The following is a 15,966-nucleotide window of genomic DNA, read 5'->3' on the forward strand; positions in this document are numbered from 1 at the left end:
GATACACGAGCCAGAAATTGGATTGTTTTTCCATTCCATCGAAAGGGAGAGAGAGGGAGAGGAGGGGCAAAGGGTGAAAGGGTGAAAGGGGGTAAAAGAGGGGCAATAGTGGGTCAGAGGACTGCATTGGGTGCAAGAATGAGGCTTGGCCCATTAGCAGCGTAAATAATTCATGTCGTTCGAGTGCACCCCCCTCCCCCCCCCCCCCTTCCACCCCTCTCAAAGGGGGGAAAAAGGAACAGGAATACAGCCCGACTCCTCGCGTTATCGAACATTTCGCAGCAGATAAGGAATCGAGCGTGCCTTTATTTCCGTTATCATTCACAGCTGCAAAAGTAATACTCGTATGACCCCCATCCCCCTCCCCCCCGCCCCACAGTTATGACTCTTATCAGCGCCTTATGGGGGAATGCATTTTTCATTCTCTTTCTATCTCTTTCTGGCATCTGCCCTTTCCTAAAGTGCGAAAAGTAACAAAAAAAAAAAAAAAGTTTACCGCAAAACCGTAACAGCAACCGTTAAAAGCTCTTCGCACTTTGCTGGCTGAGAGAGAGACAGAGAGAGAGAGCCATAGCGGGGGTGGTACATGCTTACAAATGCACACCTACGTGTGGAAGGGGAGGAGAGAGCCACAGCGGGAGAGGGCTAGCCAGAGAGAGAGAGAGGGAGAGAGGATGGACCCATAACGGGTGGCAGATGTTGTGTATGCTAATGTCATTGCACTCTCCCACTCCCACTCTCGGACATGCACTCTTCTCATCATTATCGTCATCATCTTAAACCGCAAAAGCCAAAGCAAACAACAGCAACAACAACAACAATAAGAATGACAAATTTCAACACAAATAACAAATATTGCAACATGCTCATGAATTACGATATTGAAGAAGGAGGGGAAGGAGAAGAAGAGAACAATTTGGGAAGATAATGATGTAGATTATGAATGGAAGATGTAGAAGAGCTAAATGGGAATAAGAAATGAAAAGAATAAAGGATTAGAAGAAGCCGATGATGGATAATCATAGAGCGGGTTTTATACTCTAAATATACGAAAATGGAGGGAAAACTGTATGTGATTTCATCATATTTGCCAGAAGAAGGTTTTTACGAAAGAAAATGTTGGAAAAACCCAGCGAAAAGTGGGTTTTTTTTTTTGTTTAAATCGCTTCCAAAGTCGAGATATTATTCTCCTTTGAGTAAACTCATCATTTCTTATCCATGCCACCCATTGTGATGGGGCCGCTAATTCATAATGAAAGAGCACCCCCCACTACACCCCCCGCCCCTTGACAGACAGCCCAAAAGAGGAATGCATTTGAGATTTGAGAAGAAAATTCTGCACAAATAAGAAATTCCATTACAAGAGACTGAAAAATATTTTCCAATTGCTTTTGCTGCTGCATCGCATCTCTGCCGCTTCTCTGCCTCTCTGCCTCTTCGTCTGTCGCTTTTGACCGAGATTTTTCTGTCGGGGACAAAGTCGAATTTCTGCTTTTGCTTCTGCAACCCCTCCACCACCCCCCCTAGCACCACTCTTTGCGCTTAATGCGATTTCAATTGTGAACAGCAGAAAGAGACACGAGCGCCAGAGAGAGAGAAAGACAGAGAGAGAGGGAGAGCAAATCAATGGAATGCGAATCAATAATCTTAAAGTTTTTTTTTCATTTAAATTGCATTGCCCATTGCTCCATTCCACGTTTGCCTTTGCTTTTGCATTGCAGTTTTTTCTTTTGCTTTGCTTTGTTTTTTTGTATCTCTGAATTTGCATTGGTTTTGGTTTTGCTTTATGCAGTGGTGGCTGCAAAATCGCTGAATTCGTGATTTCTCATTTGCAGCTCCGCGCTTGGCTTTTCCTTTCGTTCCACCCTCGCCCTACTCTCGCCGTTACCCCCTCCTACCCTGCAATTTGCTGTTCATTTACGTGTGTCTTTTATCATTATTTTTGCGTTTATTTTGTGTGTTTTCAATCAAATTGACACGCTTTCCCTTTTTTGCTTAATTTCCTTTACTCCGTCGCCTGCCTGCCGCCTGCCTGCCAGTCGCTGTCTTCATTTGCTTTTGGCTTCTCCTTTCCTTTCCTTTCCTCTCGCTTCGTTTCGTTTCGCTTCCTTCTTTAGGCAGTTTTGTATTTGCATTTAAATTACATTGGAAACTGAAATTTGAAATCGTTTGAGGTTTTTTCGGGTCTGCTGGGAACGAACCCGAAAAAGTCTTTGACTGTGGGATTGGCCTGAACTTTGGAACAGGCATGAGAGCGGGGAGGAGGCGCACGGGGCACGGCGCCGTTAATGATCCCTCATGGCACAAAAAGAAAAAAGGATCCGAGCTGGACTCGAGAAATATGAAATAGAAAAAAGAAGAGTCAAAGGAAAACGATGAATAATCAAGTAGGCAAGACACATGAAATTATGCAAGAGTGAATGATTGAGTTCCATGTGGCTCGCCCAATGCTGAAGGCATGCCAGAACCAAAGCAGCGAAGCTGTTCCTCAGTCTGGACAGAGTCACGGAAAAGTGAATGATTTCAAGCAAACTTCCAGCAAACTAATTTTAAATTTTATTTCTTTCCCCGAACGAATCTGCTTTTATTTAATTCATTTCATTAGAGCAAGCGTTTGGCACATGCTAGCAGTGTAAGTGATTAACCGTAATGGTTCTCGTCCATTGCTAATGCAATTTTTGTGTGTGCGCGAGTGTGTGTGTGTTTTCCCATTCTTCTTTGCGCTCGCATGCGTCAGATATGTTGTTGTTGTTGTCGTCGTCCAACCAACAAAGTGTCGTTGTTCCAGTTCACTCGATGATGATGATGATGATGATGACGATGATGACGACGATGATTATGACGACTTGTTAGAGTGTGGGCAAAACGCAGGGAGTGGGGGGAGATGCTGTTTGGTTTGTCTGACGTGACGCTGGGAGAGCGCGACACACAAAGAGAGGGAGAGAGAGAGAGGCCTGGTTTGCTCGGATGCTATTTATGTTTGTAGTTGTTCTTGTTCAAGTCTCGTCTCAAGCAAGTTATAAAACGAAAAAGTTCACTCCAGTCCACTCTATTTTCCGCTCTCTGGAACTCTGGAACGCACTTTGTGCTGCCGTCCTCTCTCTCTCTCTTTCGAACCGCCTTACCTTCGTTTTATTGTGGCTTGTCCTCGAGGCTACTTTGCTATCGCCTGCAATGGACATGTGTTGCGATCCCCACCGCCCGCCCTCCGTCCTTCTCTCCTTCTCTCTTTCCCTGCTCCTGTCCATCAAGTGCTTTTGACCTCAATTGAAGTTAGCTCCGCTTCGCTGGTCTTGTCAGTTATAAAAATACCCTGGAATATGTGGGAATATTGTATAATTCACCCATAAGACCTCCCCACGTCCCCCCACCCCCCCACCCATTTGCCTTGGCAACGTTCATAGCTCACCTCTTTCTTGGTTCTTTTTTTTTATTAGTTTTTGTTCTAAAGTTGTTTTTCACCCACTCTTGCACACACATACACACACACACACCTAGGCACGCCCACTTTAAGCGCCCATTTCCGTCGGCTGTCGGCTATCCCCCCTTCTTGCCTCTTGCCACTGGTGCATTGTGCAATACTCTTCTTTGGCCGTCTCTCTCGCTCGCCCGCCCGCTTGTTTGCTGCTGTTAGCCTTATCCACTCCTCCTCTCCCTCCCCCTCTGCCCCTCCCTCTCCTTGTGGGTTACTTTAGGTCATTGCAGTTGACGTCGCTGCCGACTACCGGCTGCGGCGCTTCGTTACGCTTCTAATGCTCGCTTGAAGGACGTCGACGCTGCTGCCGTCACTGTCGTCGCCGCTCGCTGCTAGAGTTATGTATGCTGTTTGCTCCCATACCCTTTAAATGCAGAGGAAAGGGTATCCTCGACCGTTTCGAGGGATCTTTCGATTCTGAAATTAAATTGCAAATAATCCCAGCCAAGAGGAATGTAAATCTATATAGAAACAATCAATTCGCGATCAGATAGGGTATCAACGTTTCCACAGCCCGTTTGTGTTCTTTCCGTCGCTGCTTTGGTTGTTGTCATTCTCTCTCTCTGTCACAGACGGAACCAAGCGACCTCTAAGCGGTCGTCAGCATTTTGTTTACTTCGATATAAAGTCGTCTCGCTATGAAAAAACTATAGAAAAAGCCAGCAAAGAATTCTCAATTACAATGCTAAAGATTTGCCAGAGAAGTCTATTGTCGCAGTACATGACTCGAATGTGGAATGTGGAATGTGAGAACAGTGAACAGTGAACAGTGAACAGTAGCCCGTCGCACCGCACCGTACCCCTCTGAGCAACAGACTGCAAAACACACACGAGTTCAAAGAAAGTACTTGGGGAAAAGGATCGCATAACGATCGTTTAAGGTTAAGTTAGCATACGATCTGGATGGGCCTTACAACCTCAGAAAGAGCCTCCAAAGTCCGAAACGGAGAACCAATCAAGATCTAGAATCTTTCACATCATTGGGCATTTATTGCTTTATATTTAATTGAATCTTTCTTGACGTGAAAGAAGGTCTCTCTTTCGAAGGTTCTTCCATTGGATCTCCCTTGAACCTCCATTGAGATCCACTCATGATTCTTTTTTCTTCTTTCACGTCCCCGAAAAGCACTCACTCACTCATTCATTATTCAATTCAATTCAATTCGAATTTCGAGCGCTTTTGGCAATGGCAATTCACTTTATTTCAAATGTCTGATCTTATCTTTGTGAAGAGCCAAAAAAAAAAAAAACAACTGAAAAACTTTCACCCAAAGAAAATTTTACGGTGCACAAATTTCCCTTTAATTTTGTGTTATTTTCGTTGGGGTTTTTTCGCATTTGCCATGAATTACATTTAATTTGAAATGATTTTTGTTGCTGCCGCCGCCGCCGCCTGTCGTCTTGTCAACTACATGCAACATTTAACCGAAAGAGCCAGAGAAAAGCCGCCAAAAAAAGAAAAAAAAGAGATCAAAATGAATGCTCAAAGTGGATCGTTTGTGCAATGGGAGGGAGGGAGAAAGCGGGGAGGCAGGGGAGCATTGTAGCGGGTGGCAGTTGTCGGCATTCAAAAGCTTTCACACAGTCCAATAATCCACATCCACATACGTTCCACTGTCTGTCTGGCTGTGGGACAGAGCTAGCACCATGCACGGTGTCGTGTGTGGGTGAGCCAGAGAGAGAGTGCGAGAGAGAGGGGGGAGGAGGAGGCCGTAGGAGTGTGGGTGAATGCTGCTTTTACCTCATTTATGTTCGGTTTTTCCCCTCCTGCTTCGTGTTGCTTTTCTGCTTTGGAAAACTCTCCTAAAATCATGCTGCCGTAGATCCGTGCAATTTAAATTTAAATTGCATTTGGAAATTTCACTCTGCTGCCGCCACCGTCGACGACGCCTATTTATTGTTAAAGTGCAAAGAAAAAAAACAACAAAACAAAACGAAACTCTTTAAAGGCCATCTTTTTGATTGTTTTTTGTTTTGCTGTTGGCTGTAATTGAATCTGCGGATTGTGCTGCGGTGAAGCTGGGAGCTCTCTCTGTCTCTCTGAAAGAATCCCGAGTAGATTGCCTAAGCACTTCATAAACAAGGGGCTTGTTATATTGCAGGAATGTGCAGGAAAAAACCTTTTCTATAGCGATTAATTACGCAAGTAATGTGGAATGAGAGGAACCCCAAATACACACACCAACTGCGCTGCATTTGTGCCTCGTTTAGGCAGTACTTAAAAGAGAGAACATCGCGGGAGAGCGAGAGAGAGAGAGAGATCCAGCCAGCCAGCCAGCAAGAGAGATCGCTAGGGGGCGTTGTAGTTGTTATTGTTATTGCTGTTGTTGTTGTTGCTGTTGTCGCTGGGGCGCTGGTTGTTTATTGGCGTCATTGCAGGCGACTGGCGATGTCTCTGCTGCTGTTGATGTTGACGTCGACGTCGCAACGTCTCTTGCATGCAATCAAGTGTGCAATGCAATTACAAAAATTAAAACAACAAAGCAGTAGCGCAGGCATCACTGGAGGCAGAGGCAGCGCTGCCAGCAGCAGAGAAACAATTAAAGCAACAACAACAAGTGCAGCAACAAATCGAAACATGGCGCACTGCTTGCTGCCCTGCCATATTGTTGCCAAGCGCTGAACTCTTTTTGCCAAAGTTTTTGTTGTTTTTTTTTTTTTGCTCTAAACAAGAAATGCACTCAAGCGGCATTGTTGTTGCTGTTGCATTTGATTTATTGCATTTTCCATTTGGCCAAGCATGGAAAATGGGCAAAACGCGAACTTCCGATTTGCAAAATTTAAATCATGTTTCCTCCAGCAACATGTTGCTTGTGGAAGGAGGCTATGCAACATTAGGCCACATTTGTAAAGCGGCATTGGAAGAACTATCGTATTCGATAGGGGGAGGGGGGCTCGGATCATAGGAGTACTCGTAGGAAGAACCAGTACAACGTGCCTCTCTATAGAGGACTAATCGTGCATATCTATCCATCTGTCTATCGATTAAGTGGGAGAACCTGAAATGTTAATCATCCGAATCATTGAAGGATGTTCCACAAAGAGCAGAGGGGTAATCGGCGGCCTAAAGGGCATACTTTCTCAATAGATCTGCGGTCCAACTGACATACTCTGGCGCCGCTTCGAGGTAGATCAAAGTCTATTTACAGCCCCTTGAGGTCTCCGATCTGCCCGGATCTTGGTCCAGTCCAAACCACAGGATGGCACGGCATTCACCAAGTTCCTCGGTGATCTTTTAGGTCTTGAATTTCTTTGTGGATTGTGTTGATGCATAGAGATCTCTTTTTTTTCTGGCATCTTTATACCCTCCTCCTCTCATTTGCCACTTGATACACATGTGCATATATTTTTTGAATATGTTTTTTTTCTGAACTGGTTTCGTATTTATTTCATTTGTTTTTTACTATGTTTTTTTTGTGAAAGTACAAAAAAAAACACATGCATTTCATGTGGGTTTTGTGTTAGGCTTCTTCTCCTTCTCTTTTTTAGAAAGGCAAATGGCGACAGTTTTGTGTTATTTTTTTTTTCTTGGTTTCATCTTGCAACATGCTGTTTGCAATTTGTTGCACGAGTGCCATTTTTGGCATTTTGTGAGTGGAGTCTCGGTCTCAATCTTTAATGGATCTTTGAGAGGCTGAGCTGTGGCTGGCTTCTGCCGAGCGCTCCTTGGGTTAACGTGTTCTGCCAACCGCAAGGTGTGTTGAGAAGAGGGTGAGGTTTCCTACTTGGTTTTCCATCTGTTCTCTGTTCTCTCTCCCTCTCTGAATGAAGATAAAACTGATTTGTATGCCAAGTAGTGGACAGGCGTACCTTTTTTCTTTAATATAACTTGATCCTGAGTAGAGTGGAGGAGTGTATGCAAATGTTTGGCATCAAATGTTGAATATGCAACAAAAATGTTGATCATAATGACACGAAGAAGGAGGTGGAGGAGGAGGAGAAGGTGCAGGCGGAGGCGAGACAGCGGCAGAAGAACGAAAGCTGCTGTAATTGCTTTGCCTCTACCTCTGCCTCGCCATCTTCTTCTTCTTCTTGTTTTTCTTTTTCTTGGCTGAGCGCAAACTTTCTCCGTTGTTCTTGCACGTTCTGCCGTGCCGCCTGCTGCTGCTCCCATTTCTGCAAGATTGTGTGGACGTGCCAGAGAGAGGGACAGATAGAGAGAGAGAGAGAGAGTGCGGCAGAGAGGTAGAATAGAGATAGAGAACGAGAGGGGGAGAGGGGTCGCCGAGCAATTGACGGCTCTGCTTGTTCTTTGCTTTTGGAACTTGTTTTCGTGTGCAATGTGCAGGCGCAGGGTATATTATAGGGAAAGGAAAGGCCTGCCTGCAAGTCTCAAAGCTCACAGAGAGACTCTACCCCACCCTTGTGGGAAATATACCTTGTGTGTGTGCCTGTGTGTGTGTGTGCACGAATGTTCGTGTTTGGCTGCTGCTGTATTTTTTTCTTGTACCTCTGCTGCTACTGTTGTTGTTGTTTGTTGCCTCCATCGTCAGGTGCGTTGACAAGTGGAAATGCTTGCCCGTGCATTGCTCTCATTGCAGCAGCGACAAATATTTATACAACCCCCTGCTCCACCCACCCCGCCTCCTGTATACCCCATTATGTCTCTGTGGCTCAGCAACAACATTCCTTGTGTCTTGCCCCCGTTTTTACCTCTCCATTTCCATCTCCCTCTCTGTTGTGTCTTTTTTCTTTTTACCTCTGGTTCTCCGTCTCTCTTTCGCCTGTCTCCTGTCTCCGTCTCCGTCTCCTGTCTGTCTATCTGTCGCCCTGTCCCTTGTTTATTGTTTGCCTCGATTAATCAGCGCATTTAATATGCGGCGACGCACTGCAGCACCGAGAGCCCGGACTCCAGACTCCAGACCCCAGACCCCGAGACACCAGATACCGGACCCCAGACCCCGAGACCCCAGCTCCAGGCCCCGAACCCCGAACCCCGGACTTCAGGTTGAATCGACTACACGAACCCAACTAACCTGTTGATTTTGTATGGTATGCTCTCGAACACACTCTCTACCGGTATATCGGTATCTACCGGCTCCGGCTCCATCTTTTTGTCTCTCTTTCTCCCGCCTTTCATCCCATCATCATACTCCTCTCCGTCCCTCTGGCTACTCTCTCTCTCTCTCTTGCTCCCTTTACTTCTCTCCATGCCCTCGCTCTTCCCCTCTCTCTCTTTCCCATGCTATCTATTCACTTATTGTAATTTGTTTTATTTGTTTTTTGTACCTTGTTTTTCTTCGCTTTTTTCATTTAGCGCCTTTCCGCTTCCGTTTTATAAAATAATAAAAAAAAAAGAGAAAATGTGCAAGTATTTGGTATTTTTTCGAGTCTCTCTTTTGAACAAAAACATAATTTGTTGTTTTTGTTGTTGTTGTTGGCTTTGTTCCCACTTCCGTTGTTCCGTTCCGTGGGGTTTAAACTGCAGTTTTTTATATTTTTTTTGGTTTGTGGTAAAAAAAAGAAACAGGAAAGAAAAGAAAAGAGCTACAAATTTGCATTTTTGGTTATGGAAAAATGTTGGGTGGAGCTTCGGTTAATCATCAGGGGGTTACAGGGGGGTACCCAGTGCTCCAGTACCGGGGAGTACTACCCTAAAAAAGCCTCCAAGCGACCATCAGAAGATATTAAGAACTACTACGATATCATTTACATCCCTAACCATCGTTAATATACCACAATATCATCTCTGTTTTCTGTTTTCTGTTCTCTGTTTCGTAATCGAAAATTGAGTAATGACCACAAACACGTGGCACCAGAGGAAGAGGGCGCCACAAGGGGGGGGCACTGGGATTGGGCTTTAATTGCCTTCAATCCGCATAGCCATAGCCATAGCTTGATACAGCAATTGTTGCAATATGATTACTGCAATTACCCGTACGGCAAACAATCTGTGAACGCCAAGCCATTGTGTGGCGGAGCCCCGATCCAGCACAGGGGTGCCTCCCGCCCTTCCACCGTTTATCAGCTCTGCTCTCTGCTCTCTTCCCCTCGTAAGACCCCGCAATTCACCAATGAATTTGTTTTGCGATCGACCATTTAACCGATAACACGAGGGGGTCTTAGCGATAACAGGGCGATAACAGTGCGATAACAGGGCGATAGCAAAGACCACGTGTGCGAGAGAGAGACCCCAAAGGGGTTATAGCACCTATATCGTTCCATGGTTTTCCTGGAAATCTTTTGCAGAAGAAGTTCTTGGGAAATCCATGCATTACTATCTATGGGATGTGGGATATCTCCAAGATATTTCCTCGAAAGTGCATGGGGTCTATCTCTCAAGGAGTCTACATTCCTGGGGTCCCCTTTTGTTGGGAAACTTTTAAGATCTCGATAGGTTAAGGGCACTCCACTGGATCCCCCGAGAGCCTCCACGTGCTGTTCGAATGTATTGAAATTAAATGAATTTCTGGGAATTCCGTGATCGGGACTTTAATCCAACGCCTCGTGCCGCAAGGGGCAATCGTTCGAGAGCAGGCGCCGCCTCGTGCGTTTCCATTTACAGTTACGGCAATATTTTATGCAACGCCGGAGCGGCGGAGTGCAGAGTGCAGAGCCAGCGGCAGATTTGAATTCGAATACGGATTCATTTTGTTAGCTAAAAACTGCGTCACGTTGCAGCTTTGTTTGGCGCCGCAGCAGCACTCCGCTGTGGCTGTGGCTGTGGCTCTGTGGCTGAGATTTGTGCAAACGAAATTGGCTTCTCTATTGTGGCCCCGTGTCCCCGTGCCCCCGTGCCACATGCCCCATTGCAGTGTTGTGCAACGTGCGCAGCGTAACGGCAACGTGGCGGGAGGTGGGATAATAATTATGCCAAACTTTTGTGCTGTGTGTGGCATTCATGTAACTTGTTGCTGCAGCAGAGGCACGAGGCACGAGGCAGTGGCAGGCGGATGGGGGAAGGGCTCCTTCAGCTGCAGCAGCTGTGCCACGTGATGCGTCGTTGTGCAAGAAGTCCTTGCCCGGATGCGAGGATGCTGCCCCATAAAGTGTGGTGCTGCCGATTGGACGGATGATTGGATGACCTTGCAGCAGGCTTTCGCTCTCTCTCGCTCCCGCTCTTACACTCCCTCCCCTTTTCGAACCCAGTGTGACCTTCTCCCCGAACTCTGGTTTGACCTTCGCGTTGACTTTGCCGTCAGGTATGACCTCCACATCCACAGTCGCCACTCGCTAGTCGCCAGTCGCCTTTCAATTTGTGTTTCAGTTTCGATTTTCCCCACTCCCCCCTCCCATTTTCCACCGCACATTTTGCATAATTTATTGCATTTAGTTTTTCATTTCATTTACTGTCCGTGCCCACATCCTGCCTGCTCCTGCCGGTCTCCTTTCCTGCCATAAACCTCCACTAAGCACACCAAATGTCGTCCCTCGCAGTCGAGCCAATGTCCAGCGTCGCTCCTCCGTCTCCCCTTCAGCCTGCTCCTCCTGCTCCTGTTACTGCCTCCAACATCGCATCGCGTGTGTCCTTAATTTCAGTTTTGATTGCCTTTCAGCTCTGGGTTTTCCCCGCACTACGCCCACGCGAACCAATCCAGTCCGTTGTCCTCTTTATGGTGTGGCATATAGTTTATACAGCATATAGCATATAGTATATCCTGTAATTGGCCGACATCGGTGCGTGGGCTCCCTCCTCTGCCCAACGGAACCCAACGGTGGGCAGCCCTGGGCCTCTCGCAGTGGGAGAAGTACTATAGTGGTGTCCCTACCCTCCCACACACAGAACCTACTCTTGTGGTTCTCCTATTTCCCTACGAGTTTCCTCTCCTCTCCCCCTTACCCTCCCCCGTGTGCGTTCCTTGTGCAGAAACCGCACAGACCTCAACCATTGTGTGTGTGGGGGCTGTGTAGGGGGCTATTTTAATGCCTTTTGCCTTCGTATCAAATGTCCTTTGACGCAAATTAATTAAGTTATGCGAATCCTGGAAGTCGGTCAAGCAAAAGGATGGATCGAGTGTGGTCGGGGGGTGGCGGGGAGGCAGCGGTGAGGTGTTGCCTTGGGAATGGGGCTAGTTAACCGATTCTAAATTTAGCCATTTCCATCACCACATGAATGAATAATTTAATGTGCGAATGACTGAATGAATAGCCGGAAATATGACAGAAATATACCCAATGAATGGGTGTTATGGAAACCCTCTTAGGACTTAGGAGGAGTCCCCCGTCGTGCAGTTCAAAGTTCGAAGAGACCTCCTTTGTAATCTGTGTATTCATGTTCTTTCAAGCTTTTCAAATATTCAAAAAGAGTCGATGAATATTTGAACGGGAAATACCCCCGAAGAAACGTTTCCACCATTGCCCCTCAAGGTATTTTCCTTCTCTCAGGGGGGGATTCGTGTTCCCCCACAAGGAACCCTTTCCCAAGTCGAAGAACCCGTTGACTTTTCCTTTAACAAATATTCTGTTACCCCTTGGAAAGGAAACATCTATCGTTTCAATTCGAAAGTAAATTTTCATAAAGCAGTACGGTAACGAAATAACGAAAAACGAAAAATCTAAATAACGAAAAACGAAAAAACGAAAAAACGAAATAACGAAATAACGAAATAACGAAAAATCGAAAAAACCAAAAATAATGTACCGACTTGTGTTGATTCCAGTTTACGGAGAGAACCACGGGTCCGACGATTGCAGCTGGGCTCCGCCCATCATTGGCCATCTCTACTACTTTGTCAAGGGTAAATATACAGGGGATCCGCGGAGATCCTTCCTCATTGCCAGCGCCAGTCAGCGCCAAAGCAATGGGTGGGGGAGGCCCACCCCGCCCCCCCCAATCACCCCATTAAATGGCTGCGGCTTCCTCTTTCTTTGTTGCGCGTTGACAAGTCGCGAATGCGAATGTTGTCCGATGTCCGCTGAGTGGCGAGTGCATTATATAGGAATACACGTATATATATTCGATATATTCGATATACGTCTATGTCTTCTGGGGCGGCAGAGTGAGGCACTGGGAATGGGAATGCGAATGGGAATGGGAATGTGGCTCTCAGTTGCTTTGAGACTACTATCAGGTGCGGAAATTGCCTGAAAAATCAGGAGAGTTTCCACAAAGGCAGAAACAAATCGAAAATTATTCAAAATCATAGATCGGGAAGTAAATTCGAAAAGACAAAATGATATCCTTTCTGCTTAGAATGTTATTGCGGAGAGGTAGGATCAGGATCGTGTCTAGGGTTTCCGGCATTCGATGGCAGTCCCGAAACTGACTTCTTGGTGTGTCCTTTGCCATTTCAGATTGCGATTGCGGCTGCGTGGACTCGTACAACATCAGCCACGGCCCGACAGCAGTGCAGCAGCAGCAGCAGCAGCAGCAGCAGCAGCAGCAGCAGCAGCAGCAGCAGGTGCGACACCACAGCAACAGCCTCAAGACGGCGCACACAAAGGTTGCCACATCGGGGGGCCATGCCAATACGCAGCCCCCCAGCAAGAGGTCGAGCAGCGGTGCCGACGGCGACTATCAGTTGGTGCAGCACGAGGTCCTGTACTCGCTTTCGGCGGAATATGAGGTAGGTCTCCTGGAAGATCCTCGAGGGGAGAGAGAGCGTGCCCTAAACACTTATCGTTCGTTGCAGGTCCTCGAGTTCTTGGGACGTGGCACCTTCGGTCAGGTGGTCAAATGCTGGAAGCGTGGCACCTCCGAGATCGTCGCAATCAAGATCCTGAAGAACCATCCGTCGTACGCGCGCCAGGGACAGATCGAGGTCTCCATTCTGTCGCGTCTGAGCCAGGAGAATGCCGACGAGTTCAACTTTGTGCGTGCCTTCGAGTGCTTCCAGCACAAGAACCACACGTGTCTGGTGTTCGAGATGCTCGAGCAGAACCTGTACGACTTCCTCAAGCAGAACAAGTTCTCGCCGCTGCCTTTGAAGTACATAAGACCCATTTTGGAGCAGGTAAGGCAAACGAACAAACGAAACACGGCTTCAATCAATCGGAAATCAGTCATTGACCATGCGCTCTCCCTTGCCCCCGTTCGCAGGTACTGACGGCCCTGTTGAAGCTCAAGCAATTGGGTCTGATTCATGCCGATCTGAAGCCCGAGAACATAATGCTCGTCGATCCCGTGCGGCAGCCGTACCGCGTGAAGGTGATCGACTTCGGCAGCGCCTCGCATGTGAGCAAAACTGTGTGCAACACGTATCTGCAGTCGCGCTACTATCGCGCCCCGGAGATCATCCTGGGGCTGCCCTTCTGCGAGGCCATCGACATGTGGTCGCTGGGCTGTGTGGTGGCCGAGCTCTTCCTGGGCTGGCCCCTGTACCCCGGCAGCTCGGAGTTCGACCAGATCAGGTACATCTCGCAGACGCAGGGGCTGCCCACGGAGCACATGCTGAACAGCGCCTCGAAGACCTCGAAGTTCTTCTACCGCGACGTGGACTCGACGTACCCGTTCTGGCGCCTCAAGACCACCGAGGAGCACGAGGCGGAGACCAACACGAAGAGCAAGGAGGCGAGGAAGTACATCTTCAACTGCCTGGACGACATCGGGCAGGTGAATGTGCCCACGGACCTGGAGGGCGGGCAGCTGCTGGCCGAGAAGACCGATCGGCGGGAGTTCATAGATCTCCTCAAGCGCATGCTGACGATCGACCAGGAGCGACGTCTCACCCCCGCAGAGGCGCTCAACCACTCGTTCACGCGCCTCACGCACCTCGTGGACTATGTGTATTGCAACAACGTGAAGGCCTCTGTCCAGATGATGGAAGTGTGTCGTCGCGGCGATTTCCACACGTAAGAGAATGCCTCTGAAGACCTCTATCTCCATCTCTCTCTGATTGATTGATTCCCTGTCTCTTTTCCCCTGCTCTTGTCCAGCGTCCAACCTGCTTCTACGTTGGTCACCAATTTCGTGCCCAGCAGCACCGATAACATGACATTTACGATCAACAACCAGCTGACCAGCCAAGTGCAGCGCCTCGTGCGGGACGGCCGCCCCCTGGCCTACGAGGGTCTCTACCAGATCTACAATGGCCGCAGTGTGGCGCGCCAGTATCCGCAGGCGCGCACCGACAGCTTCCAGCATCAGCTGGTGTCGAACATCCTCTGTCCGCCGTCGTACCAGGCGATGGCCAGTCCCACGAAGCACGTGGTGGTGGGCAGTGCCACCATGCAGCCGCCGCTGCAGGTGCCGCCGCAGCAGTACGTGAACGTGCCGGTGCCAGTGTCGATGGTGGAGCCCACCTCGGGCCAGAGGATGCTGCTGACGAACCGCGTGCAGGCGAGTGGTGTGGCCTGGCCCCAGACCGGGCGACAGATGGCCCTGGTGCCCTCGTGGCCGCAGCAGGCGCCAGCGCACTCGCTGATTGTCGACTCGACGCCGCTCTTCAACGTGGAGGAGATCTATCCCAAGCATCATCTCAATTTGCCACGCAACGATCTCAAAAAGGAATCGCCGGCTCATCATTTAGCGTGAGTATTCCACGCCAGATCTCCGCCAGATCTCCGCCAGATATTGTGCCCCTAAGCATCTTCTTCTGTTTCCTCTGCAGCAAGGGCAACTCTTATCGCGTGCCGCGTCATGAGAAGAAGGAGCACCAGCAGCTGTCGCCAGTGAAGAAGCGCGTGAAGGAGAGCTCGCCGCCGCACCAGCAGCGCTACCAGCGAACGGCCCACGTGTCGCCGCAGTACCACACGCATCACAACTGCAATTACGGCGGCAACTACGGCAGTGGCGGCAGCGGCGCGGGCGGCTCGGTGCTGGCCTCATCCGGTGGGGGAGCCTCGGCGAGCAGTGAGTGCAGAGCCCCTAAGCGACCAAAAGGCAATGGAATAACATCGTGTGACTCCTCCGTTCCTCTCTTGCAGATATTCCCAGCAGCTCGGGGGGATCGCACCACCATCATGGCGCCCCAGTGGCGCATGTGCAGCAGCCGTATAGCGCCTCGTCGGGCGGCCATCATATTGTGAGCAATTGTCAGGCGAATGGAGGCTACCAGCAGCCGCCGTCGCACGCCCCACATCCGCAGCAGCAGCAGCACCAGCCGCAGCAGCAGCAACAGCATCCGCATCCACATCCGCATCCGCATCCACAGCAGCAGCAGCAGTCGCATGTGAAGCAACAGCCGACGATCACCATCCATGATACGCCCTCACCGACGGCAGTGATCACCATTTCGGACAGCGAGGACGAGGGCGGGGACAATGGGGCAACAACAGCAGCGCCAGTGAAGCAGCGGGCGCATGCCCAGTCCCAGACGAGCAGCATTCTGATGCAGCAGCAGCAGCAGCAGCAATCCTCTGTGCCACTGCATTGCCAGAGGAGCAGCAACCAGAGCAACGTGCAACAGCAGCAGCAACAGCAGCAGCAGCAGCAGCAGCAATCGATCAATTATGGTAATGCCCAGAACAACAACCAACAAAACCACCATAGCCACCACAGCCACCAAAACCACCACAGCCACAGCCACAGCGCAAATAACATCAGCTCCAGCTCCGGCCACATGCCACCAGGCTCCACTGCAACAAGCTCCTCCGCCTCCTCGTCGAACAGA

General features: G+C 49.0%; 1 protein-coding gene across 1 annotated transcript in view; it reads left to right on the forward strand.

The window, feature by feature from the left end:
* The window catches only part of LOC108152367 (homeodomain-interacting protein kinase 2), a 37,764-nt gene that overhangs the window by 19,224 nt on the left and 2,574 nt on the right, over positions 1–15,966 (forward strand). The window contains 8 exon segments of the mRNA XM_033387644.1: positions 12,710–12,766; positions 12,769–12,829; positions 12,831–12,981; positions 13,048–13,368; positions 13,455–14,206; positions 14,291–14,884; positions 14,965–15,206; positions 15,281–15,808. Coding sequence (XP_033243535.1) covers positions 12,710–12,766; positions 12,769–12,829; positions 12,831–12,981; positions 13,048–13,368; positions 13,455–14,206; positions 14,291–14,884; positions 14,965–15,206; positions 15,281–15,808 — 2,706 coding nt within the window.

The sequence above is a fragment of the Drosophila miranda genome, chromosome XR (assembly GCF_003369915.1).
Source record: "Drosophila miranda strain MSH22 chromosome XR, D.miranda_PacBio2.1, whole genome shotgun sequence".
Classification (NCBI taxonomy): Eukaryota; Metazoa; Arthropoda; class Insecta; order Diptera; family Drosophilidae; genus Drosophila; species Drosophila miranda.